A 23,647-nucleotide genomic window follows, 5' to 3' on the forward strand; every position below is an offset into this window, starting at 1 on the left:
AAGGGGATTGGTCCGAGCGGCGCAAGGGGGGCATTTTATAGGCGACGACGTGGACAGAGGGGGGATGGATGAGGTGGATGGAGTAGATATTTCCGTCCCTGCCGTTGGATGGTGAGGGCCCACTTGCAGTGACGGATGGGGGAACCTAGTGTGTGATAGGTGGTGACGTGTGATGGTTACTCTGACAAGGACCGTCTTCTCGCCACGGATTGGATTTGATACTGTGCAGCTTCAAAATCCCACTAAACCCTTTGTAAAAATAACAGTTCAATATTTATTTTTTAAATACAAAATTCTCAAAATACAGGGATGAGAACAATATAGGCTCGAAATGCCATATCAACTCACATTCTAAGGATTGAAAAGATAAAAAAAATACAAGAATAACCATTTGGATCAAACGCATGAAAAAACACATAAATCAAAAGAAAGATATACACAGGGAATCGAGGTTGGACCTCATATTGAAAATACTTTAAAATTTTAAATTTAATATGAATTTAGAAGAGGTATTCCTTGGTTCCAAAAGGTTATATAGGATTTTTTTCATAGGAATCTAATCACTCAAAAAATCCCTAAAATTTCCTTTGTTCCAAACGATTCCTCAATTTCCCAAATATTTTCACGAAATTTTCTCTAAACCAAATATGCCCTTATTTTTTGGGGGGTTTCAGTTGTATTGCTCTGGATGGAGCTGACACACGGGCGTAGCTAGGGGTAGTCCAGGTGGGCCTATAACTACACCCGAAATCGGCCCAGGATCAAGGATCCACAGCCCAGCCCACAGCCCAGCCCAACAGAAGAGAGCTAGCCAGCTAGGGTTCGGCGGTGCGCATGCGAGGAGGCGAGGAGCCACCGAGCGAGGCAAGCAGCGGCTCAGTTGCGGCGCCTCTCCAACTCTCCCTCACTCCGCTCCCTACCTCGCCCATCTGCGCCGTGCCGCCCACCGCCGAGCGGCGGCCACCCGCGACTCCGCCTGCCCCGTCGCCTGCGACTGCGGAGTGCGGACAGCCGCCCAGCGCTCGGCGCTCGCGTCTACGAGCCTGGCCCCCGCCAGCCGATGCGGTGATGCCTGCGCTTGTCCCGTTGATGCCCGCCGTCTCCGCCGCCCCGCCTGCTCCTGCGGCTGCGGTCAGCCGCGCCCCGCCCAGGCCAGCCTGCTCGCTCGCCGCCGCTGCCCCGGCCAGCCAACCTCTCGCTGCTTGCTGTGAGTGGTGAGCATGTGATCGTGAGTGGATGAGCGTTGTCTCTCTGATTCTCTTTCTCAGTCTGTATGTATGCTAGATTACTAGTTAGTGTCTAAAAATCTAACCAAGCTCTCGGTAGTTAGCACTAACTAATACTCACTACTCTGTAGCCTGCACTACTTTGTAATAAGGTCACTAATTAAATTTCAATCTGTCGTTAGAATGAAAATTATGGTTCTACAATGCATAAATGTATATTATTTACTTGTTATAAACTTACAAATTACAACATCTCCTTGTTTACTTGTTAATTGTTATTATAGGATTTATATTTGCTAGTTTTATTGGGGTAAAACATGAAGAGAAGAGGAGATATCATAGATTATTGATGTCTAAGATGCTAATTCTATATTATATCATATTTAACTAACTTTTTACCCATACATGTGATTGTGGTGTTCAAATTTTTTTATATCGCGTCAACATACAACGTTAAAGTTCGGACGGACAGAACTACCCAGTAAAAATTTTCTGGCTACGCCACTGACTCTTTCAATCAGCCGTTTTTTTTTTAAAAAAAACTTAAACTTGGTTTTATTTTTTTGACAAATGTATCCAACTTTATCTGTTTTGAACATTTTCTTTAGAAAAACGACAAAACCGCTCAAGAGCAGTATTCGATTAGCAAACGGTTTTGTACTTTTGTGAATCCCACTGTAGTGTATAGCAGACAAACGGTTTTGGGCTGTATCCGGAACAGAGTTAGGCTATGTTTAGTTCTAAAAACTTTTCCTAAAAACTTCACATCGAATCTTTGGACGCCTAAATGAAGCATTAAATATACGTGAACGTAATGAGGAAAATCGTGAGACAAATCTTTTAAGCCTAATTATGACGTGATTAGCCATAAGTGGTATGTGCTAATGTCGGATTAATTAGACTCAAAAGATTCGTCTCGCAATTTTAGACGGAATCTGAAATTTATTTTGTAATTAGACTACGTTTAATACTTCAAATATGTGTCTAAAAACTTTATGTTATGTTTTAAAATTTTTTTGCAAACTAACCAAGGCCTTAGCAACACACTTTAGTGACATGAAATTTGAGTGACCAAGAAGATGGATGCCAAATATTTCCATTTAAGTAATCGCCCAATCATATACATCCAATTTGAACCAGAACTGTTGTGGTGTGACCAGCAAAATAAAACACTACCAAAACAATGTTTAGGATTGCACAAACTTTACAAGATTTTCATAAAAAAACAGTTCAGTTCCTATAAATTTCCCGTGAAATTCCACCAAACCGACGAGGCCCTAAACATAGCTATATGTCTTTATCCCCGTGCTACGGTGTGTGAGGCACATACATGTTTGAATGAGTAAAATTTACAATTTTAAAACTTCACTAAAGTTTATGATCGAAGTTCAAGACCAAAACCTATATAATACAACATCGATGCCTCTATCTATTATCTAGATAGATACTATCTGCGATTTATTATGATTGGCTGACTTGTTCGGTCTTCGCACCGTTCCTTCCAACATCTGTGGTCTTTGCAATCTCCATTGCCCGGATTGCAGGCTACAGTTTGTGAAGATATCAGAAGAGGATATCAGGAAATTTTGTATATACAGTCATTATACGGCCAGCTACAGAGTCTTCATTTTTCCAACGATGCTATACCATATAGTATGATGCTCATGCAAAAATGGATTGAATCGTGGCATGCAGGTCTGCTATTTTGCTTTGAAGTTGGAATACAATCATCAAGGTCATCCATGCAAGGGCACTTCAGATAGGTACCGTATCATCAGCACTATTTGTTGCGACTGAAGCCTGAAAACCCTGCAAGACAGCAAGATAAAAACAGGTAGGGTATAACTGTGGGGACAAAATTTCTTCAGCCGATCAACTTTCAATCTCTTAGGATATGGTTTACCTGCAGCAGGCAGGGTATAACTGTGGGGACAAAATTTCTTCAGCGATATGCTCAGTGCAGCGGCCAAACCAACACAGTTCCACAGGCAGTTATAAGGCACCGGATATTCATGTTTTCGCCAAATGATTGTGCAACCTCACGAAATCATCTAACACCAGATCGGAAGGTCTAGCCTGCCAGGATGGAGAATTAGGCGCAACTTTTTTCTTCGTGTGTGTGTGTGTATGTGTGTGAGAGAGAGAGAGAGAGAGAGAGAGAGAGATTACTGTAACTGGAAGACCAATGCTGGTCAGAGCAGCCTCGATCTCAGAGGAAGAACACAGATGCTGGAGTGATTTACGAAGCATCTTGCGCTTTCCATTGAAAGCGGAGTTCACCTGAAATTGAAGGACAGTATCACATCAGGGCATCCACCAGCCTAGAAGGCAAAAATATAGCAACTTTTATAGGCAATGTGACTTACCATTGAAAAGAAGCTTTTTTGAGAACCAACTGGTGGGTAATCCCCTGCATTCTTTAGCTTAAAGCTTATAACAGCACCATCAACCTGAAGATAAAAACAACTATGAGATCACACGTAATGTTTACAGAACCCAAGACAATGGCTTGTTCAGATGCTAAGCATGAGTGTAACAGATTACAGATAACTCATAGCTGGTTACCTTTGGTTGAGGGAAAAAATTTGTTCTCTCAACTTTGAACTTGTACTCTGGTTCTATAAATAAAAAGTGCACAAGTGATTAGATGTAAAATAATGGCTAGGAATACGATCTGTCCAACTAACTAGGTACATTTACTGAAAATAAGCAGAACTTTGAAGGTCAGTCTTGATTGTCTATGGCATGGATGCATAGACTTACAAAAATTGCAATGGTACAAAGGATATTAATTAAACATTCCAAAAAGACTTCAATAATACTCCTTTAATAGAATCATAAGATAATGGCTTTTATCATTTAACAACCACTTCTATGCATATGCGCTTCTACAAGTTTTTTCAAGGTAAACCTCAAGAAAGCGGACAGGGAGTTTCTGTTTTAAAATTAAGGAGGAATTGGCCCAGTTTATAAGAGAAACCAGACCCTAAAACCATACCACTGCACGGCTAACTTAAAAGGAAAGCCGGCAAAACCCAAACAGAGAGCATAAAACAGAAAACCTGTGGCGGTACCACTAGTGAGACTCCACACAATTCATTGTTGCTAAGCTCATCACAATGGGCAAGCAGCTCCGACTTGGTCTCTTGGGTGATATGAAGTTGGCCAACTGAGTTTCACAGAGCACATCATAGCCAGATTACCTGAGTAGAAATTCACAAACACGTTGATAGGTCGGTACTCTGGTGTTTGTATTGAAGCATCTGCAAGGCGCAATGCTGTTTCATCCTGAAAATAAAAATTATATGGATGTAAGTTTTCGTGGTACACATATAGTTTAGTGAATTGCGGACCATGTTAAAGATTAAAGAATAATACATCCAATAAAATAATAAATCACAAGTGATAGAAGAAGGCACAGAAGATAAATAAAGACAGTCGTGTACCGAAACAGAATGACAGATGGAATAAATTGATGGTGCTTGTAAGGTACCAAACCATACCTAAACACTTGATACTAGAGCAAGGATCCAGTTTTTTTTTTACAAAAAAACTTTGAAACGAACATTGACCTAGAATTAATTGGGAACGGCAGTTTGCTAATACATGTGCAAATAAGAGGTTCACACCTGAAGCAAAAGCACCATATCAGAAAAGACATCACCCGTTGGGAGAAGCAGTTTGACGACGTCAGTGCTTATATTAAATGGTAAATTTGACACCACCTGCAAAGTACAAAAGTGTCATATTCACCATAAACCTAGGTTCATTATGTCCAACGGTTACCCAATTCTGAAAACAGTTCAATGAAAAAGCACCAACTCTAAACATAGATAGTAACCTTGGCATATTTTTTCGAATGATGGGATTTTTCCTCCAGGAAAGGAACAAAATGGGAGCGGACGTTAAATTTTGTGATATCTTCTTCGATGATCTGCATTGTATTCTTAAAATCAGTACACGGATACTAGATTTTGGTAAAAGCAACAGCATATTTGTCCATACCATATTCACATTTATGGTTTCATAAGATATGTAATAGGATTATCCACACTATCAATCTTCAGTGGCTAGAAAGGTAATAATTTGAATGGCAGCGTTGATCATATTGGATGTTGAGAAGAGGAACTATAGAAACAGAGAAACATAAAGGATGCTTGACCACAACAAAAACTTCTTAAGACTTTATGTCTTACTACAGCCATATGTTACAACATATACTTAGATACTCAAGTCCTGACACACAACTAGACCATGCAGTAAGACCCGCTTTAAGTTTATTTTGTCCGTAAATCACAATAAGCCACGATATGTGCATCTTATCACCAATTAACCATGTTCAGAATTAAGTCATAACTAATGAGAACAGAGAACGCTACCGCGTTATGCCATGGAGAAGGAAACTGTGTACAGCAAATGATGGATGTGACATTATTGAAAATAGAGGAATTCAGGCTACATAGCTGTTCCATAATGCAGCATGGGTAGATACGAGTCATTTTTACCTGAGCACAACACGATTAAGAGTGGTGCTGCACTTGGAGTTGGGGAAAAAAACAGAGTTATAGATTAATGGTTGTTACTAAGAGGAATGTAGAAACAACATCATGGAATCCCCTGTAACCAATTCTAGCAACATCTGTAGTCAATGCATCGATGAAACAATCCAACATGCTCATCTAAGAACAGGAAATTACCTTCAATTGTTCTGTGGATCCAAACCTATCGTTCACAAGTGTGGCCATATGCTTATCCTGTCACCAAGCAGAAATACTATATGATATTGCAGATTATGGACCAAAATAGTGAAAGGAACCATGACAAGGTATCAGCAGCTCTCAGCCCAATTAAACCAATGACAGCCAATGGCCCCGACCTTCTCTACGGCGAAGACGGTGGCGCCGGCAGCGAGGAGAGCTTCCGTGAGAGAGCCAGTCCCCGGGCCAATCTCAAGCACGACGTCCCCCTCCTCGACCCCCGCCGCCGCCACCAGCTCCTCGTTCACCTTCGAGTTCAGCATGTAGTTCTGCACGGACACGAAGGGTCGCGTTGGCATAGACGAGGGTATAGCAGCAGTTTCGGGAGGAGCGGCGGAGGAGGGCCGGACCAACCTGCCCGAGGGACTTGCGAGGGACGTGGCGGCCGCGGGAGTTGAGGGAGCGGATGGTGGAGTGGTAGCCGTCTGTGGCACCGGGGGTGGCGGATACGACGGTGGGGGCGGGCCGGCTTCGGACGTGCGGTGAAGGGATAACATGAGGCGGCGGCGGCGGCCGACGGCGAGGTGTGGCCGGAGACGGGGAAGGGCGCGGCGGGGCTGGGGATAAGGAAGTGAGAGCCACCATTTTCCAAATCTTTTTTGCTTCTTTTTTTTTTACCTATTTTGCACTTTTTCACCTCTTTTCCCATTCAGTCGAACGGGCCGGGCCTTGAAAGGCTAGCCTCGAGGCCCAAACCAAGAGGTGTTTTTTTTTTCATAATTATTTTAGAAAACTCCATTTTGTGTAAGCATGGTTATTTTCTAATTGCGTAGATGGAGCTTATACTTGATTTTTGCGAGTTAATAATATATATCACTCCGCGCTATGTTATGAATTTTTTTTCCATCGTAACTAATCATTGTATTTGAAAAGTTAAAGGATATAAAAGGTATCCCACAGAATTGTACTTTCAGTGTATTTGGGTGAAATGCTCAACTTGGTATCCTACCAAACATTGTATCTCTCTTCTTTATAATAATTTTATAGAAGTCTGTAACATCGTTATGCTTCGTACATAACACATATGCTCCGTCATCATGCTATAACTACAGGATTTACGAGTATTCAACACACCATGCACACCAACGAAAAAGTGGCATATCATATTCAAACCAATAAACTTCAAACTATGCAAAGAGGTGAACGAGTCTAGAGTCTTAGAATTGTCCTTTCCTGACATACTCCTTAATTTGACATGATTTACGAGTGTTTATAAACCATAACACTCTACCCAATTCAGAGTCCGAGGCAACATAATACTCTAATTACTTTGTAAGAGAACGAGTTTCTCAAACAAACTATTATGACTATAATTTATAGATACATAAAACTATTACATATGGCATATAAAATATGTTATGCTGATAGAAAAGTCAACAGACATTAAATGCCTACAAAACTCTCAATCTTATAATATTATAAACATCTATAGACTAACATGCACCATAATTTTTAAATAACTAACAAAGAATTAAATAGCATATAAAGTTGATAGCATATGTCAAAATAAATGGTGCACAAGTCTAGAGCCACAGAATCAAGTTAATTAACACACAATGTCATCGCTATTATTTCGTGTGAAATTATTAAGGTGCGCGCGCGCGACAAGCACACCCCCGTATATACGATTTAGGACAGCGACGACGGCCACGACCAAGTCCCCCCCCCCCCCCCCCCCCCTCCTCACAAGTCCACTCGTCTTCCCCTCACCCATCCACGCCGCCGCCGCCTCCCGGATCGCCCCGACAATGGACCAGGTGAGCCCACCCGACCGCTCCCCTACTCCTGTCGTGTCCAGTCCATCCTCGCCGGATGGCGTGGGAGCTGGGAGGCCATGGCGCTGACGATGAGTGTGGTTTGGCCGGCGGCGCAGTACGAGAAGGTGGAGAAGATCGGGGAGGGGACGTACGGCGTGGTGTACAAGGGGAAGGACCGGCAGACCAACGAGACGATCGCGCTCAAGAAGATCCGCCTCGAGCAGGAGGACGAGGGCGTCCCTTCCACCGCCATCCGCGAGATCTCGCTGCTCAAGGAGATGCAGCACCGGAACATCGTCAAGTAAGCAGGCGATGTCCCTCTGGTTGGTTGCGTCAATGGGTTGTGAATGCTTCTGCTTTGGATTGTGCCGTGCAGGCTGCAGGACGTCGTGCACAACGAGAAATGCATATACCTAGTCTTCGAGTACCTTGACCTCGACCTCAAGAAGCACATGGACTCCTCCCCGGATTTCAAGAACCACCGGATAGTCAAAGTAAAATGTTGACACTACCATCCTCTTTTCTTTGTTTGTCTCACTGTCAGTAGTAGCAGTTCCACTGAAAATGTGGAATGCGTTAACATTGTTATGCATTGGTTGGGGATGTACTGAAACGGGGAATCTGATGCTATCCCGTGCTTCGCGTGCAGTCTTTCCTCTACCAGATTCTCCGGGGCATTGCGTACTGCCACTCGCACGGTGTTCTCCACCGAGATTTGAAGCCTCAGAACCTACTGATAGATCGGCGCACCAACTCATTGAAGCTTGCCGACTTTGGATTGGCTAGGGCATTTGGCATTCCTGTTCGGACATTTACTCACGAGGTACATTTTTCTTCAGCCTAAGTTTTTTTTTTTTTTTTGATTTACAGTCCTTGCGCATCACACTACAGAAGAGGGAAATTGTGTAATGGTGAAGAAGTGGAGCTACCTTTTATGAGTTCCTCTAAAAATAACTTTGCATCCTTCACTACAATGCATTCGGATGGGAGGTGTTCTATTAAGTAGGCAACATGTGTACTCCTTTGCTACGTGTTGTACTGTCTGATTCATTGAATATAATGACTGTAGTCATGTAGATATGAAAATTAAGGACTATGTCATGACTGCCAACAGCAGATTGATATCACTCATTAGTGCTCACTGTTTTTGTGGTACATCTTGAGGCTGCTTGTGTCTCCCTTCACTCATCACTTTTATCAACTGTTTGAAGAATCAATGGTAGACACTTGTGCTACCCTGCTTTCGTAGTGCATTTTTCCTCACATTGCATTTTACTCTACTTCGTGGCAATATCTAGTGAAACTTACAAAGCCAGCATAAATACCTGGACCTTTTTCTTTAGTGTGCGCCATCTATTTCAAACTTTATGACAACTCCTGGAAAAGAACAATACAATTTCTAAACTTGAATGGTGAACACAGAAAGGGCTAAAGTACATGCATACTGACATACATCGAACATAGGCTTTTGTAAAAAAAAAAACTGAAAGTTACCCAGAATAGGTATAGAGCAATTTCCACATGTTCTTAATCTGGATTGCTGCACACCTGTAGCTTAAATTATCCTAATCTAGAATAATGGATAACACAATGAGAATCATTCTGTATTGAGGCAAGCCTAGCGCCAAGTTTGCACTGTAGCAGGCACAGTATTAGCAAGATCTTGTGATGTACACATTTTGCCCTTCCATTTTTACTTTGTTTCATCTTAACATAACCCACTGTTGTTTGTTAGGTGGTGACATTGTGGTACAGAGCACCTGAAATTCTTCTTGGTGCAAGGCATTATTCCACCCCTGTTGACATGTGGTCAGTTGGTTGCATTTTTGCTGAAATGGTGAATCAGAAGCCACTATTTCCTGGAGATTCTGAGATTGATGAGCTCTTTAAGATTTTCAGGTCTTAATTTTCAAATGTTGTTAAGTCTTGTTTCATGTTCTTCCTTGCTTTTGAACAAAGCGTCCTAACATGATCTATACATTTTCATGTTCATATCAATGAAGAATTTTGGGCACTCCAAGTGAAGAAACTTGGCCAGGTGTTGCTTCACTGCCTGACTACAAATCAGCTTTCCCAAAGTGGCCACCTGTGGTAAAAGCATGCACTACCTTTTTTTTTCACATTTTAACACGAAACAAAAGGAGTGAATAATTAACATAGTTTGAATTTTGTGGATAGAGGACAAAAATTTATCAATGCACCACTTTTTTTAGATAAAAGTCCTTGAGCCCTGGTTTAAAGCCTTTTACTGAAAGCAGATCATAAACAAATTACGGGTGCTGGGGTTACCAGCTCACAATCCAGGTTCAGAACACAGAAACTAAAACTCAGTTTAACTAGCCACAGCCAAAACAGACTAACACTAAACAAACCCTTACTCACAATACAATCATCCCACCAAATATCTTCCAAAGACCAAAAGAAAGAAAACAGTCTATCCCACTCCAGTTCTCCATCTGATATGATTCAGATTACTAGCCACTCCCTGGATCTCCCGAATCATTTGTTCCATGCCATCTTCTTCGTTTTGCTTCAGCAACGTCTTCCAGTGCCTAAGAAGCAAAATGAGATGAAAAATAATTGTTAAAGGGGAAGTAATCGGTTTCTTTCTAAAGATCATATCATTTCTAACAATCCAAAGATTCCAGCTAACAGCCACAAGCAAGGCAACTCTAATTCGCACTTGTTTGTTACCAGCTCTCCCTAGCATTAACCAATGAAAATGTTCAAAATTAGTAGGAATCATACTCCAACCCAAAGCATCTCTGCAAATGCACCACACAAAAACATCCGTAGGGCAATCAAAAATAATATGTTGAGTATTCTCTATTAGGCTGCATCTGCAACAGAATTCAGAGCCACCCCAACCTCTCTCTTTTGATTGCACTGGCAATTGTATTCTATCTTTTTCTGCTAGCCAAAGAAAATGTTTAAATTTCAGAGGGCAAGAGGTGTTCCAGATATCCTCCATTCTAGCATCCTTTACACATCTAAGCCTTAGAGTTCTGTACATAGATCTAACAGTAAAACTCTTAGTGTTTTCTAGCTCCCATTAGATTTTGTCAACATCTCCTACTAGTTGAACATCTCTAATTTTTGCTTCTAGCTCATGCCAACATCTTAAAGTCAAAATCAATAAAAGATCTTCTAAAAGTTAGATTATGAAAATTACCATCCACCACCTCTTCAACCATTGCCTCTTGTTGATTACAAATGTTAAAAATATTACTATACATTACTTTTAGTGATACATCATAAAGCCAAACATCATTCCAAAAATTGACCTGGTTTCCATATCCTAGTGACCACTTGCTATCTATCTTAAATCACCTCTTAATTTGTAACAAACCTTTCCAAAATTGAGAAGCACCAGATCCATCACTTTGGAAGAAACAAGAACCATAAGATATTTCCTCCTTAGGAGGTTCAGACAAGGACTCCTCAGACATAATATCAAAAATCCATTTGGATAACAAAGCAATATTCATACTTCTAGTGTTAGTAAACCCAAGCCTCCAAACTCTTTAGGTAGAGTCAGATCACTCCACTTGATCATATGATACTTCCTTTTCTCACTAATGCCAACCCAGTAAAATTTCCCTCTAATAGAATTCATTTATTTTTATTAGTCAAACTCTTCTTGCGTTCCCTTTCCTTTTCTTCCTCCACCTCATTAAAACTCTTATCCTGCACCACAGGATCAAATAACATATCCTTCTCCAATTTTTCTTCCTTTTTCAGTTGCTCATTCCCCAAGCTGATTCAGCTATGCACCATTTTTTTATTGGGCTGCTGGAGGATTTTGGTTCTAACATACTGTCCATGATGCAGGAGCTTGCAACCGTGGTCCCAACACTTGATACTTCAGGACTTGATCTTCTATCTGTAAGTGACCTGTTGATGTTATTGATTCCATGCTGCATTTCATATGATTTCCCCGCAGAAACAAAGGCCACTTTTCCTTTGTAGTTTACTCATTATTTCTGTTATATATATTCGGCTTGGTGGTGTTTGGGTTGTTTAGTGGACTATTGGGATTGTTGCCAGGTTCTAAACTTGAGTTCCCACATTAATTCGGGCACACATGTGAACACATTCCCTTCTCTGTAGTATATTTTGCCATGCTATAAGCAGTAAACAGACAGTAGGTGCATCTTGATTGTCACCTATCAGGCTGTAGCCATGTATTCATTTCTCTTGCTATGTTGGTCGGAGTGCACTTTATTAGTTGTATGTAGACAGGGAAGTCTCTAACATGGATATTGGGTAATTGGAGTCTGTCCATTCTCATTATATGGCTGTACCGCCATTTACATTAAACACCAAGCAAAAAATTGCATTGCTTATGAATTTATTTTTTTAATCCGTGTGAAGCATTGTATGCTGAATCACACGTATCAGAATTAGAGCACACACTACCAAGAACTAGATGATATACTATCAGTGACATTATTTGCTTCCCACCTTTCATTTCTCCATCACAAACACTTTTATTTTCTGTTTTTGTGCATCCATGCCCTTGCTGACTGCTGTACTCGCCTCACACAGAAAATGCTCCGTTTAGATCCAAGCACAAGAATCACCGCCCGTGCTGCCCTCGAGCACGAGTACTTCAAGGACCTGGAAGTAGCGTAGATTATGTTTCATCTTGCCCCATTGTAAATTAAAATTGCATTGATTGCTCAGCCGAGTTCTTTTTTGGCTTTCCCTAATCTAAGTTCGTGTGCTCTTCCCCCATTCTTATTTTTGCCCTTCGGTTGTGTAGAGATGAGAACAGAAGGTACCACCTTGCTGTCTCCGTGTAAGTCGTTCCAATTAAGAAAGATCCTTTTTCTGGGAGCTCTACGTTGCAATTTTGTGTCCTATCTTATCTTTTTTCACTTGTGCTTATACTTATTATAAACCAAAATTGAAATTTTTAACCTTAAATTTGGAGTTGATTTTGGGTTCTCTTATCGTAGTTTATTTTTCAGCCTTAGTTTTTAGATTACTAAGAACATATATATAAACGTTTATTTAAATATTATTTTTTGTTTGCAAATACATCGTTTCATTATCCGTGAAGCCTAGATCCAAGGTCCCAGAGCATTGCCTGGTCATTAATCTGCCAATATGGCATGGACTTCTCCAGCCAACCAATCAGTTTAATTTCACTATTTTACGGCATTTTTCAACTGATGTGAAAATGTTTGATCTTATATCTTCTTTAAAGATTTGACATACTTCACTTGCTGGAATACATGCTCATGGGAATGGACCATTGGAATCAGAAAGAAAGTTACTGTTGCATTTGGCCTCACGCCTGAATGTTGCTATGGATCGGAGGACCAATGACAATGAATCGATTTTTGTATGCAAGCGATGGCGATGTTCTTGTGCAGTGGAGTATACAAGAGGAGGATTCAGCAGGACGAGTTAATGGCCTTAAATTGTGTCCCCAAGAAGCAGCGAAAGCAGTTGGACAATACTGTTGCAGACTTGCAGGTGCAGTGCAGGGTAAATATAAAGTGAGGCACATGTAAAAGCCGTCTGCAATGACACCGTCACGAAGATGACGTGAATATGTCTGAAAATTATCAAATCATCTGTCGGTTTATATGTACCTAGACATTTTACGTGACGTGTTTGGATGGATATGTTGATTGATAAAATGTCCTTGCACGTGGAAATGTGACAATTTTAAATCTTGAGTAAATTGCATAAAACTATATATATATATATATATATTGATTAAATTATCCCAAAACTATATATTTAAAGTGATGTATCGGAAAACTATAGATTTAATTCTAAATTTATCACAAGACTATAGATCAAAGATTGAAATTATCCAAAAGTTACACATTTTAGAGTTTAAATCCCTATCACTACCATTGTATTCGAGCTATGAACATTTTAGTTTTGTGATAGAATTAACATTAAGTACATAAATATGTGACAATTTTGTTGCTAAATCTATTGTTTTGCAATGCTTAATATAAAATTTACAGTTTTATGATAAAATTGCCACTAAATTTGTAGTTTTATGATAGTTTGATAAAAGTTCATATAGTTTTGTGAAATTTGCCCTAAAATCTCTATGTGAATTTAAAATTAAGGAATAAATCTTACAAATTGCATATGGTTGCGCAAGGAGAAAATAAGGGCATGTTTGGTTACCTTCTCCAAGCCAGGCTTGCATCCGTGCATGCAATTGATGATGTTTAGTTGCCTGCACGCGCTTTAGGATCAGGCTCCGAGCATGCAAAATCGCCTCTCCAGTTAGGCTCAAGAGAAACGCTCGGGTCGAGCTTTACTCCTCGTCCGAGCATGGCGTCTGCAGATGCGAGGATATCAAGAGGAGCAGCCTGAGGTCGATGAGATCTAGGCGACTATTTTTAGGTTTTTTAATCGATATAATATGTGTATTTGCTGATTTTTGTGAAAATAATTTATGAATAAAAAATTATATACTTTTCGTAACGTCTAAAAAACCAAATTCAATTAAAAATTTAATTTTTAACTTATAAATATAATAAAAACGGAAAGAGGTCAATGCTAGTTTAACCTGTCTAGAATAACATAACGGTGAGAGCAAAGCGTTAGGATGCAAATGGATGGCCAGAAAGTTATTTTGCACGCCACGCTCGGCCGACTTTTCCTCTGTGCGAGGGAGGCAGGTGACGGAGGGCCCACATGGTGAGAGTGCGTGGAAAGGGCTGGTGGGTCCCACCGGACAGTGGGTGGGTAGCGGTGAAAAGAAACGGTGGGCCGTGGACCGGCGCGCGAGACTCGAGGCCATAGGAGGGGGTGGTTTTGGCGTTTCGTTTTGAGTGATTTGGGCGGGGTGGGGCCCACGTGTGCTCTTCATCTTATTTAATTTTTTTGCGATTAATATTTTTATTGTTACTTGGTGATAAAATATAAATAATATTTTATGTGTAATTAATTTTTTAAGTTTTTATAAATTTTTTAAATAAAAAGGATAACAAAAACGTTGGACATAAAAAAAATTAAAATAATTACGTGACAGCCCCAAATTCGCGCCAAATCCTGATCAAGCTCAGCCAGCTTCGCGGGGGGTCGAGTTGACTTGACTAAAAGCACGGATCCCGTCACCCGACTCGGTTACGCGGACCACACGTCCCTCCTGTGGTTTTTGGCGCGAAACGAGGCCAAAATTTTTCCCGGCGTTGGCGGTGACCGCACCCGCCTTCCCGCGCCATGTTATCCGAAGCATATGGACTATGTCAAACCCTCCCCAGCGCCCACGGACCCCAACGCGCAACGCTCGGTGTACATGGACCACCGGGAGCGCGTGAGGTGGGATAGTTGCGGTGCTGGTGGACCGGGAGCATGGTGGGCGAGGGTTTTGGTCGTCTGGCCCAGCTGCAATTTGTTTTTGCTAATCAGGTTGCATCTCGTGATTAAACTTGAAAACAACGCGTGCTAACGAGGACTCGTTTGACCGGACCGTGTGGGTATTGCTTCATACGTGGCACGGGGTTGACACGGTGTGCCACGTCAGTAGCGGTTATTGATAGTCTGTCAGGCTCCAGATGGATGGACCAGGCTCATACGCCATCGCAAGACACGACTTTTTTACCCTTGATTGATATATGATGCACAACAACAAGTGCCATGGCGTATTGATTATTTATGCTAATATGTGAACTTATGAGATTGAGATGCTCGTAAGTCATAACAATGGTTAGAACTAATATTCATTTTTATAGACATAGATATATGAAAACAAAACTATACTCAAAGATATAATGGCAATAAAAGTTTTGATCTTATAGACTAGTATCCTTATGTTAGTAAATTTTAAATGTTACGTAGAAACGATAGCATGTCAAAATTTATTAGCATAGAAAATGTTCATGAGGCTAGAACTATGAACCATGATTAACCTAACAAGCACCATCTATCTCATCTTCACAATAATTTCTTATAAGAGCATTATGCTAAAACACTCATGCACAACATAAGTCATAACATTCAATGCAACTCCAAGATAGCATAATACTTTAATTACTTTGCAACATAAGGAGATATAATTGTTCAGACCAACCGTTGTGAGCAGGGTTCACGAAACCGTGAGAGGACCTCCGACCGCGACATGGTAGAGGTGCGGTTATCGTACGGTAACCGCGGTAACCGTTGATGCCACCACAAAATCAAATTTCAACTGTTCGTATTCAAAATCCATGGTTACCGCAGCTTTGTCATGCAAAACCACGCAATTTGTAGTCAAAACCGTGTGATTTGAGCAAAAAACCGTGACAAGCATGATCCGAAGGTAGAAAACTGTAAAGAAAAATCTGAAAAACCGTAAAAACAAAATAGTAGGTAGCTTTAACTATAGGACATGTTTTTGGGGAAAAAAGAAAAATTGTGGCATGACATTTATAAAATCCGTGACATTGCAATAAATATATACATAACAAATAATAAGGCACAATTATTACACAATATAGATGATATTCCAAACACATTTCAAACCATAAATAGTAGAATTGATCATAAATAGGCTAGTGTCCATACTCCATAGACTATATGATAAATAGAGTGTCTATGATACAATACATAACATAATACCAAGCAATAGTTCAAATTTAAATATAGCAGTGTCCACTGTACAATACAAAATATTTTGGTCCCCTCCATGTTTTGCTCCATTGCTCATGGATGAGGATAGATATTTTGGTCCCCAACTTCTCTTGGGCCCTGACGGGCCTTCAAATGAACAATTCCATTTTTTTTTCTTTTTGTTTGCCTTTTTCACTAATGTTTTTAAATAGTTGGGAAATACATATTTTTCATATATTTATCACACAAAATTATATTATAAATCAACCTCTACCTTTTTTTTGCTAATTTTCTGAAATTTTTAAAATTCACCTCAATTTTGGTGGTCCCTATCGTGGCCGTGCCATTATCGTCCCTCAGCGGAGGTCGCAGTTAGCACAGCTTCACCGACCCTGACTGTGAGTCTAATTTGTAGATGCATAATACTATTACATATAATATATGTTGTGTTGTTAAAAAAGTCCATTGATACTACGATACCTATAAAAAAAACTCTTTAACCTTACAATATGGACATAGACCAATATGCACCGTTCATCTAACAAAATTCAGACTTTATACAAAGTTAATATCCCGTCTGTAGGGAAAATCAACTACTCCCTCCATTTCATAATGTAAGATATTTGACTTTTTTTGGTTGTACATTTGACTATTCGTTTTATTCAAAAATTTAGTATAAATATAAAAAATGATAAGTCATGCTTAAAGTTATTTTGATAATAAAATAAGTCATAAGCAAAATAAATAATATTTCCATAATTTTTAAAAATAAAACAAATGATTAACATTAAGAAATCAAACATCTTAACCGAGAGAAGAGAGAGAGGGGTATTTGACACACATTGTCTTAACTGTTGTCACCGTAATTTCATGTGAAAATATTAAGGTGCGCACGCGACTGGCACGCCCCCCGTTTGATAGTGACGACGGCACAGTCCAGCCCAAGTCGCCCCCTCCTCACAAGTCCACCACACACACACCACTCCTCTTCCCCCCACCCATCCACGCCGCCGCCGCCGCCGCCGCCTGCCCCGCCCCGCCCCGATCCGGCCACTGCCTCCCGGATCGCCCCGCCATGGACCAGGTGAGCCCACCCGGCCCCTCCGATCGTTGTTCTGCTTCTTACTCTTGTCGTGTCCAATCCATCCTCGCCGGATGGCGTGGGAGCTGGGAGGCCATGGCGCTGACGATGAGTGTGGTTTGGCCGGCGGCGCAGTACGAGAAGGTGGAGAAGATCGGGGAGGGGACGTACGGCGTGGTGTACAAGGGGAAGGACCGGCAGACCAACGAGACGATCGCGCTCAAGAAGATCCGCCTCGAGCAGGAGGACGAGGGCGTCCCTTCCACTGCCATCCGCGAGATCTCGCTGCTCAAGGAGATGCAGCACCGGAACATCGTCAAGTAAGCCACCCCCGCCCGCGTCTCCCTCCCTCTTCCGGCCGCCGTCCCTCTGGTTGGTTGCGTCAATGGATTGTGAATGCTTGCTTCTGCTGTGGATTGTGCCGTCAGGCTGCAGGACGTCGTGCATAACGAGAAATGCATATACCTAGTCTTCGAGTACCTTGATCTCGACCTCAAGAAGCACATGGACTCCTCCCAGGATTTCAAGAATCACCGCATAGTCAAAGTAAGATGTTGACACTAACATCCTCTTTTCTTTGTTTCACTGAAAGTGTGGAATGCGCTAGTCATTGTGTACTGAAACGGGGAATGTGATTGTGATGCTATCCCGTGCCACGAGTGCAGTCTTTCCTCTATCAGATTCTCCGGGGCATTGCATACTGTCACTCGCACCGTGTTCTCCACCGAGATTTGAAGCCCCAGAACCTACTGATAGATCGGCGTACAAACTCATTGAAGCTTGCTGACTTTGGATTGGCCAGGGCATTTGGCATTCCTGTTCGGACATTTACTCACGAGGTACATTTTTTCAGCCTGTCATGTTATTTTTTTGATTTTCAGTCCTTGCAATGCACAACGCACTACAGAAGAGGGAAATTGTCTAATAGTGAAGAAGTGCAGCTACTTCTTATGAGTTCCTCTAGAAATTAACATTGCATCCTTCAGTACAATGCATTCGGATGGGAGGCATTCTATTAAGTAGGTCACATGTGTACTCCTTTGCTATATGTGTACTGTCTGATTCATTGAATATAATGAATGTAGTCATGGAGATATGAAAATTACGAACTATGTCATGACTGCCAACAGTAGATTGATGTCGCTCATTAGTGCTCACTGTTTTTGTGGTACATGTTAAGGTTGCTTGTGTTTCCCTTCACTCGTCACTTTCATCAACTGTTTGAAGAATCAATGGTAGACAATTTTCCTACCCTGCTTTCATAGTGCATTTTTCCCCAAATTGCATTTTTACTCCACTTTGTGGCAATATCTGGCAAAACCTATAAAATCAGCATGAATACCTGGACCTTTTTCTTTAGTGTGCACCATCTATTTCAACCTTTATGACAACTCCTGCAAAAGAACAATGCAATTTCTAAACTTGAAAGGTGGACACAAAAAGGACTAAGTACATGCATACTGACATACATCGAATATAGGCTTTGGTAAAAAAAAATCTGAAAGTTAACCAGAATAATTATAGAGCAATTTCCACATGTTCTGTATCTGGAATGCTGCAGACCGTAGATTAAATTATCCTAATCTAGAATAATGGATAACACAATGAGAATCTTTCTGTCTTGATGGTTGATGCAAGCCTAGCGCCAGGTTTGGACTGTAGCAGGCATAGTATTACCAAGATCTTGTGATGAACACCTTTTGCCCTTCTATTTTTACTTTGTTTCGTCTTAACATAACCCACTGTGGTTTGTTAGGTGGTGACATTGTGGTACAGAGCACCTGAAATTCTTCTTGGTGCAAGGCATTATTCCACCCCTGTTGACATGTGGTCAGTTGGTTGCATTTTTGCTGAAATGGTGAATCAGAAGCCACTATTTCCTGGAGATTCTGAGATTGATGAGCTCTTTAAGATTTTCAGGTCTTAATTTCAAATGTTGTTAAGTCTTGTTTCATGTTCTTCCTTGTTTCTGAACAAAGCGTCCTAACACGATCTTTACATTTTTATGTGTTCATATTAATGAAGAATTATGGGCACTCCAAATGAAGAAACTTGGCCAGGTGTTGCTTCACTACCCGACTACAAATCAGCTTTCCCAAAGTGGCCGCCTGTGGTAAAGGAGTGAAAAAAATCATATAGTTTGAATTTTGTGGATAGTGGACAAATTTATGTATGTGCCATTTTTTTTATTGGGCTGCTGGTTAATTTTGGTTCTAACATACTGTCCTGTCCATGATGCAGGAGCTTGCAACTGTGGTCCCAACACTTGATGCTTCAGGACTTGATCTTCTATCTGTAAGTGACCTGTGGATGTTATTGATTCCATGTTGCATTTCATAATAATTTCCCCACAGAAACAAAGGCCACTTTTCCTTTGTGGTTTAGTCCATTATTTGTGTTCTATATATTCAGCTTGGTGGTGTTTGGGTTGCTTAGTGGACTATTGGGATTGTTGCCAGGTTCTAAACTTGAGTTCCCACATTAATTCGGGAACAGATGTGAACACATCCTCTTCTCTGCAGTACATATTTCCATGCTATAAGCAGTAAACTGACAGTGGGTGCAGCTTGATTGTCGACTATCAGGATGTAGCCATGTATTCATTTATCTTGCTATGTTGGTCGCGGTGCTCTTTATTAGTTTTATGTAGGCAGGGAAGTCTCTTACATAGATATTGGGTAGTTGGAGCCTGTCCATTCGGATTATATGGCTGTACCGCCAGTTACATTAAACACCAAACAAAAGATTGCATTGCTTGGTATATGAACCTTATAATACTGACTTGGGCTGCAATCTCTGTACAAATTTATTTTTTTAATCCATGTGGAGCACTATATGCTAAATCACACGTATCAGAATTGGAGCACACACTATCAAGGATTAGATGATATACTATTAGTGGCATTATTTGCTTTCTACCCATCATTTCTCCATCACAAACACTTATATTTTCAGTTTTTATGCATCCATACCCTCGTTGACTGCTGTGCTCGCCTCACGCAGAAAATGCTCCGTTTAGATCCAAGCACAAGAATCACCGCCCGTGCTGCCCTCGAGCACGAGTACTTCAAGGACCTGGAAGTAGCGTAGATTATGCTTCATCTTGCCCCATTGTAAATTAAGATTGCATTGTTTGCTCAGCCGAGTTCTTTTTTTGCTTTTCTTAATCTAAGTTCGTGTGCTCTTCCCCCCATTCCTATTTTTGCCCTTTGGTTGTGTAGAGATGAGAACAGAAGGTACCTCCTGGCTATCTCCGTGTAAGTCGTTCCAATTGAGAAAGATACTTTTTCTGGGAGCTCTACATTGCAATTTTTCCTTGCTTGCCTAGATCCAGGGTCCTAGAGTATTGCCTTGTCTTTAATCTGCCAGTATGGCATGGACTTCTCCAGCCAACCAATCAGTTTAATTTCACTATTTTACGGCATTTTTCAACTGATGTGAAAATGTTTCGCCTTATATCTTCTGTAAAGATTTGACATATACTTCACTTGCTGGAATACATGCTCATGGGAATGGACCATTGGAATCAGAAACAAAGTTACTGTTGCATGTGGCCTCACGCCTGAATGGCCCTACGGATCGGAGGACCAATGGCAATGAGTCGACTTATATGCAAGCGATGGCGATGTTCTTGTGCAGTGGAGTATACAAGAGGAGGATTCAGCAGGACGAGTTAATGGCCTTAAATTGTGTCCCCAAGAAGCAGCGAAAGCAGTTGTACAATGCTGTTGCAGACTTGCAGGTGCAGTGCAGGGTAAATATAAAGTGAGGCACATGTAAAAGCCGTGTGCAATGGCAGTGCCACGAAGAGGACGTGAAGATGTGTGAAAATCATCAAATTATCCGTCGGTTTATATGATATTTACATGACATGTTTGGATGGACAGGTGAATTGATAAAATGTCTGACATGTGACAGAATTTAAAAATCTTTGGGTGAATTTAAAAATAGGGAATGGATACTACAAATCGCATATGGTTAAGAAGAAACCACTGGATTTTGGGGGAGGATGGCGGTACAGTTACTAGTGATTTTAATTTGAAAGATCTTTTGATATAAATCTTTGATTCTGGACAGCATTAGTGGATCATGATGCAAGTATTGGACCGGCCTGCTTATATTAAGTTAACTGCTTGGGGAAGGATGCTGGAAGCTGGATTGATGGCCATGTGAGGTTTATTTATACAAGTGATGGAAAGATACTTTTATCATCAAAAAACAAAAATAAGTGACGAGCTGCTTTATTTATGGGAGCCGATGAAGTATAAATTCCTAGCTGAAGTATGACATATCCATTTGTCCAAATGAGTTGTCGCTCACTCTTAATATATTCGTGCATTGCAACGGAGAGATATGACTGAAAAATAGATTGTACAGTCATAGGAACATTGCGACTGGTTATACAATTGTAGATGAACTATACAGCCGGTAGGAAAAATAGTTATTTTGCCAACCACCTTTTGTTTTTTTCTGTGGGGGATAGGGAAAGACAATCAAACAACATGGGGAAGGAATGGAAGAAAAAATGTAATTTCATAACAAACGAAGACTAACTACTTTGATCAATGCACAGACTAAGGGACAATTTAGAAAAAGCCAACAATACAGTGTCGCTGCATGTGTAACGTTGAAAATTCTTGGTCACTGAAAGTTTTGCGCTGACATAATCGTGTATTTGTGTGCTTGTAGTGTGCTCATCTTCCATGTCATTAAAAAAAGGAATGTATATGATTTCTCCTATTTCATACAAAAAAGTGTATCCAAATTATTAAATATGAGTAGAAGAATACTCCCCATGTCCACAAATAAGTAGTTTTAAAATAGTGTCAAGTCAAATATTTTTTAAATTTTAATTTATCCTAATATGTAACTCCTTTTATTTAAAACAGTTTTTGCAGTTCTTTTTAATAATTACTATTGGTAAAAGTAGCTCATTAAAGACCGTATTGAAATCTAAAAGTATTCGTATATTTGGGTGATGGAGTTATAGTTAATAGCAAAATACACATACTTTGCTATGAAAATATATTACAGATATCAAAGAAATTTGTTATCAACTATGTAATATCAATTGTTTAAATTAAATGTAGTCTATTTCATAATATCCAAGAAACACCAAGGGTTAATTTGTAAAAAGTTGTGGGCTGCATATTCATCGTCACAATTAGTATCGATATGCTTTCGTCTCACATTATAAATGTTATGTTTCTTTCGTATATACTTTCATTTTATATAGAATCATGGCTGAATCTAAGTTGGCCAAAATATATTACTCTCTTTGCGTCGTATTGTAAATGTCATATTGTAAGACATTTGACGATCTATATTACTTACATGTATATTTATATTTTTTAAGCATCATATGAATCTTACACGGCGATACAGAGGTGGTACATGATACCCCTTTATTTTTTATTGAATGTTGTTTATTTTTGAGTTTATGTTTGATCTTTTTTCTTATTAAACAAACAGAATGTTTAACTATTTTGTTATGATTTAATTTATTATAAAAGGTTTTAAACATGATTTATAATTTTATATTATAGAAAATTAAAATAAGGCGATAAATCCAAAAGTTAACTATATGATTTTTTCTTAAAACTTAATTATAAAACGGATGAGAGCTCCTAAATTGTACTCCCTCCGTCCCAAAATAAACTAATTTTTCATCTTTTACCTATAATTTTTGACTCTTTGTTTTATTCAGAAAATTATTGCGATTGATATTTTTGTTTTTATTAGATGATAAATCATGAATAGTACTTTACGTGTGACTAATTTTTTTTCTAATTTTCTAAAAAAATTTCAAATAAGACGGATGGTCAAACGTTGGACACGGAAACCGAAAATTGGTTTTTTTGGGACAGAGGGAGTACTCACTCCATCCCAAAATAAACCAATTTTCACTTTTTACCTGTAAGTTTTGACTCAACGTCTTATTCAATTTTTTTTGCGATTGATATTTTTGTTTTTATTAGATAATAAATCATGAATAGCACTTTACGTGACTAATTTTTTTCTAATTTCTTAAATTTTTTTTTAATAAGACGGATGGTCAAACATTTGACACGAAAACCGAAGAATTGGTTTTATTGACAGAGAGGAGTAACGCCCAAGGACAGTGCGTGAGAACGATCGGAAGGGACTGGATATTCCCCGTCAATGGGGAGCGGGCCCCACCTGTCAGAGGAACCAGCTACGCGACGGTGAAGCCCAGAGCTCTCGCACCGCATCGAACCCCAGGGATTCGCACGC

The 23,647-nt window shown here is 40.1% G+C and overlaps 3 protein-coding genes across 5 annotated transcripts; 2 read left to right on the forward strand and 1 right to left on the reverse strand.

Moving 5' to 3' along the window:
• Positions 1 to 3,150: 3,150 nt before the first annotated feature.
• On the reverse strand, positions 3,151 to 6,590 carry LOC102714258 (ribosomal RNA small subunit methyltransferase, chloroplastic). The gene is made up of 10 exons (XM_040521385.1): positions 6,338 to 6,590; positions 6,103 to 6,252; positions 5,924 to 5,980; positions 5,068 to 5,160; positions 4,856 to 4,951; positions 4,430 to 4,514; positions 3,792 to 3,844; positions 3,593 to 3,676; positions 3,396 to 3,506; positions 3,151 to 3,302 (listed from the first exon to the last, which is right to left on the reverse strand). Exons 1-10 carry the CDS (start codon positions 6,566 to 6,568, stop codon positions 3,237 to 3,239), a joined length of 1,026 nt encoding a protein of 341 aa, XP_040377319.1. The 5' UTR covers positions 6,569 to 6,590; the 3' UTR covers positions 3,151 to 3,236.
• A 1,073-nt stretch (positions 6,591 to 7,663) lies between these two features.
• Positions 7,664 to 13,433, forward strand: LOC102712422 (cyclin-dependent kinase A-2-like). Of its 3 annotated transcripts, none has more exons than XM_015833778.1 (8): positions 7,664 to 7,740; positions 7,857 to 8,041; positions 8,117 to 8,234; positions 8,390 to 8,563; positions 9,476 to 9,639; positions 9,744 to 9,831; positions 11,572 to 11,625; positions 12,953 to 13,433. In XM_015833778.1, exons 1-8 carry the CDS (start codon positions 7,732 to 7,734, stop codon positions 12,956 to 12,958), a joined length of 798 nt encoding a protein of 265 aa, XP_015689264.1. In that variant the 5' UTR covers positions 7,664 to 7,731; the 3' UTR covers positions 12,959 to 13,433. The 3 variants fall into 3 exon arrangements, with proteins under 3 accessions (XP_015689264.1, XP_015689263.1, XP_006648256.2); XM_015833777.1 differs by having other exon boundaries at positions 13,011 to 13,433; XM_006648193.3 differs by lacking the exon at positions 12,953 to 13,433 and adding an exon at positions 12,289 to 12,631.
• Positions 13,434 to 17,323: 3,890 nt separating this feature from the next.
• LOC102712697 (cyclin-dependent kinase A-2) lies at positions 17,324 to 21,973 on the forward strand. Its single transcript, XM_015833776.2, has 8 exons — positions 17,324 to 17,395; positions 17,528 to 17,712; positions 17,821 to 17,938; positions 18,058 to 18,231; positions 19,149 to 19,312; positions 19,418 to 19,505; positions 19,634 to 19,687; positions 20,396 to 21,973. The coding sequence occupies exons 1-8, from the start codon at positions 17,387 to 17,389 to the stop codon at positions 20,480 to 20,482; spliced, it is 879 nt and encodes a 292-aa protein (XP_015689262.1). The 5' UTR covers positions 17,324 to 17,386; the 3' UTR covers positions 20,483 to 21,973.
• The last annotated feature ends 1,674 nt before the right edge of the window (positions 21,974 to 23,647 follow it).

This window comes from Oryza brachyantha, chromosome 2 (genome assembly GCF_000231095.2).
Source record: "Oryza brachyantha chromosome 2, ObraRS2, whole genome shotgun sequence".
Taxonomy (NCBI): domain Eukaryota; kingdom Viridiplantae; phylum Streptophyta; class Magnoliopsida; order Poales; family Poaceae; genus Oryza; species Oryza brachyantha.